This window comes from Fusarium oxysporum, chromosome 4 (assembly GCF_000149955.1).
Source record: "Fusarium oxysporum f. sp. lycopersici 4287 chromosome 4, whole genome shotgun sequence".
In the NCBI taxonomy this organism is placed as follows: domain Eukaryota; kingdom Fungi; phylum Ascomycota; class Sordariomycetes; order Hypocreales; family Nectriaceae; genus Fusarium; species Fusarium oxysporum.
In genome coordinates, this window is record NC_030989.1 from 884010 (window position 1) to 886898 (window position 2889).

At 52.2% G+C, this 2889-nt stretch overlaps 1 protein-coding gene across 1 annotated transcript in view; it reads left to right on the forward strand.

Moving 5' to 3' along the window:
• The window catches only part of FOXG_07699 (uncharacterized protein), a gene marked incomplete at both ends in the record, with an annotated part of 3235 nt that extends 656 nt beyond the window's left edge, over positions 1 to 2579 (forward strand). The window contains 3 exons of the mRNA XM_018386297.1: positions 204 to 996; positions 1072 to 2129; positions 2296 to 2579. Of these exons, the coding sequence (XP_018243437.1) occupies positions 204 to 996; positions 1072 to 2129; positions 2296 to 2579 (2135 nt within the window). The remainder of the gene's footprint in view (positions 1 to 203; positions 997 to 1071; positions 2130 to 2295) is intronic.
• Between the last annotated feature and the right edge of the window lie 310 nt (positions 2580 to 2889).

Below are 2889 nucleotides of genomic sequence, written 5' to 3' on the forward strand. Positions count from 1 at the left end.
TTCATCGTCACCTCGTACTTCTTGTTCTTCCTCTCCCCCCACCATTACCAAGGGCATATCAAGATCGGGGTCCTCTCGGTTCGGTACATTTTCACAAATGTTCAACACCCCAATTCAACCCTTGTGGCGGGGCACCGCTAGCACCGCCAATTCCAGCGCGTCTAGTACCCCAACCGTCAGTGCACAATCCACTATTACCACAGCCCTTGGCGCTACTGCCAACGCTACCGTCAACGCTCCAGCCACTGATGCCGATACGGCGATTGATTTGGCTGAGTCTGGGTCGCTTCCGTCGGATAAGGAACAGGGCTCTTCCCGTTTTTGGAGCAGGTCCCGTTCTGCCTCCACAACCTCGAATAATAGCACTAGCACTGCTACATTGGCGGGCACCACAACCATTTCATCTAATAACGATCTCCCCTTTGTTCCCCTCGACGTGTCTATCCCTTGCGAAAGTCTCCTCGATGATGCCTTCATGAATACTGTTTCTTTTTCCAATCGCGGCAGCATCATGTTGGGAGCTCAAGACGCCGCCGCCATCGACGGCGCTATCAAACAGCACACCATGTCAATTGATTCGTCCTCTTCTACCTCAACCTCTACAAACGCCGACACGTTCGCGACCAGAAACAATGACGAGAGCGACTCGGGCCGCGCCACCCCAACTCCCACTCCCTCAACTACTGCTCCTCGTTCCATCACTCCTACTCCTACAACGCCAACGACCCCAAAGTCACAGACCCTTCCTCGACCCAGCGACGAGTCCAACGACATGAATAATTCTGTTAAGGGGGCAGGCGATGGTTCTCCTCAGGGCCTGATGTCAACCCCCGACATTCGTGTCTTGGCCGCCGACGTGGAGAAGGAATCTCAAAAGGTGAGATCGCTCTATACTGTTGGCGATGGTTCTCACGGTGAGCCTGGCAAGAGGCACTCGTACTGCGAGCGTCTTGAACCAACTCCCGAGGTCCCGTCCGAGGAGAATGAACTTGACCCGTATGGTTTTCCTTGAATGTCCCTGTTGTAATCATTGCGGACTGTGATTTATGCTAACCTGCGCCTCCTCTTTAGTGTTCCAAATCACCTTTCTCCGGCCTGGCAAATGCCCGCATCTGGAAGTTCTTCTTCCCTGCGGTCTAGAGGTGGAGGGCTCGAAGATTGGGATGACCTTGAAGGTGCCCACGTTGACCGATATGGCTTCATCACACTACCGCCTCCGCCTGGCTCAAGAATGGGCACACCAACAGAGACGCGGTCAGCCTCGGGCTCCCCAAGAAAACGTAGCTTGCTACAGAAACGAGACCCCTATAGTTTGACATCCACTCTCAGTGGTAGTGGCCGACGGACTCCAACCAGGAAGGTTTCCGCAAGGTCGCTCAACACACAAACATCCGAATTATCAGTATCAACATCGCTTCGCTCATCTCGATCAGTAATACGGCAAGCCAGCAACTTGCTGCCCCACAATCGCGACAGGCGGTGGATGGACGAAGCAGGTGACATGCTCAATGCAGCCCCCAGCCTTCAGGACATCGTGGACGAGATTCAAGCCGAGAAGTTAACAGAAGTTATGAAGCGCAAGGAATGGGAAAGGTCAGAAAAATGGAGGAAAATGGCTAAAGTTGTTCGTAGGGGCGGCGAGGGTGAGGGCATGGAGTTTGAGTTCGACATGAGAAACCCGAAGCTGATTGAAAGGACATGGAAAGGAATACCCGACCGATGGAGGGGAGCAGCTTGGTGGTCTTTTATGGCCACCAGCGCGAGGGAACATGAGGGATCACCGTCCGAGGAGAGAATCGTAGCCGAATTTCATCGGCTCCAGCGACGAAGCTCCCCAGACGATGTACAGATCGACTTGGACGTGCCCAGGACCATCAGCCGCCATATCATGTTTCGACGACGTTATCGAGGAGGCCAGCGACTACTGTTTAGGGTCCTCCACGCGATATCAATCTACTATCCTGAGACAGGTTATGTTCAGGGCATGGCTTCGCTAGCAGCAACACTGCTATGCTACTTCGACGAAGAGAAGTGCTTTGTAATGCTGGTGCGAATGTGGCACCTCCGTGGACTGGCTCGTCTATATCGTCCAGGTTTTGAGGAACTCATGGCAGCCATGGGTGACTTCAGTAAGCACTGGCTCAATAAGGAAGTAGCCAGTAAACTGGTGAGTCTGAAGCCTCTCGATACCTCAAGTTAGGCACTGACAATTCTAGGACGAGCTGTGCATTGACACTACTGCTTATGGTACACGCTGGTACCTGACGCTATTTAACCTTTCCGTACCCTTTCCAGCCCAGCTGCGAATCTGGGATGTCTTCCTCCTATTGGGTAATGACCAGCCTTCTATGTCTGAATCACGAAAGTCCGAGAGCAACACTCCTCAGACAGGGGAATACGATGTTTTGCACGCTACTAGTGCAGCATTGGCTCAAGCCCTTCGAGAGGTCCTCTTGGACGCGGAATTCGAGAACGCCATGAAGGCATTAACATCATCTATCCCTGTCAAAGATGAGGATCTTTTGATGAAAGTGGTCAAGGCGGAATACAAACAACACCACGGCAAGAAGAAGACGTAGCAAGTCTTACTGCCATGACTCAAGTCCAACGAGGGCATTCTCCTTTGTCTTTTGGTCTGCTTTCTCTTTGTACATGCGAAGCTGTATCACGATACCCTTCAAGGTTCTTTCCTGTTTTGCGTTGCGTTGCGTTGCTGATACCCCCTTCATGCTGCGGCCTCTGAGGGACCACATGCCTAAACGAGGCCATTCTTTTCTTTGCATTGGTTCATGGGTGCGTCATGGATTCAGAAAAAGGATGGGATTTTTTCCCTTTTGGTGGTTGATAGCGTTTGGAGCCACGGAACCTAATCTTATATACCCCTCCGGG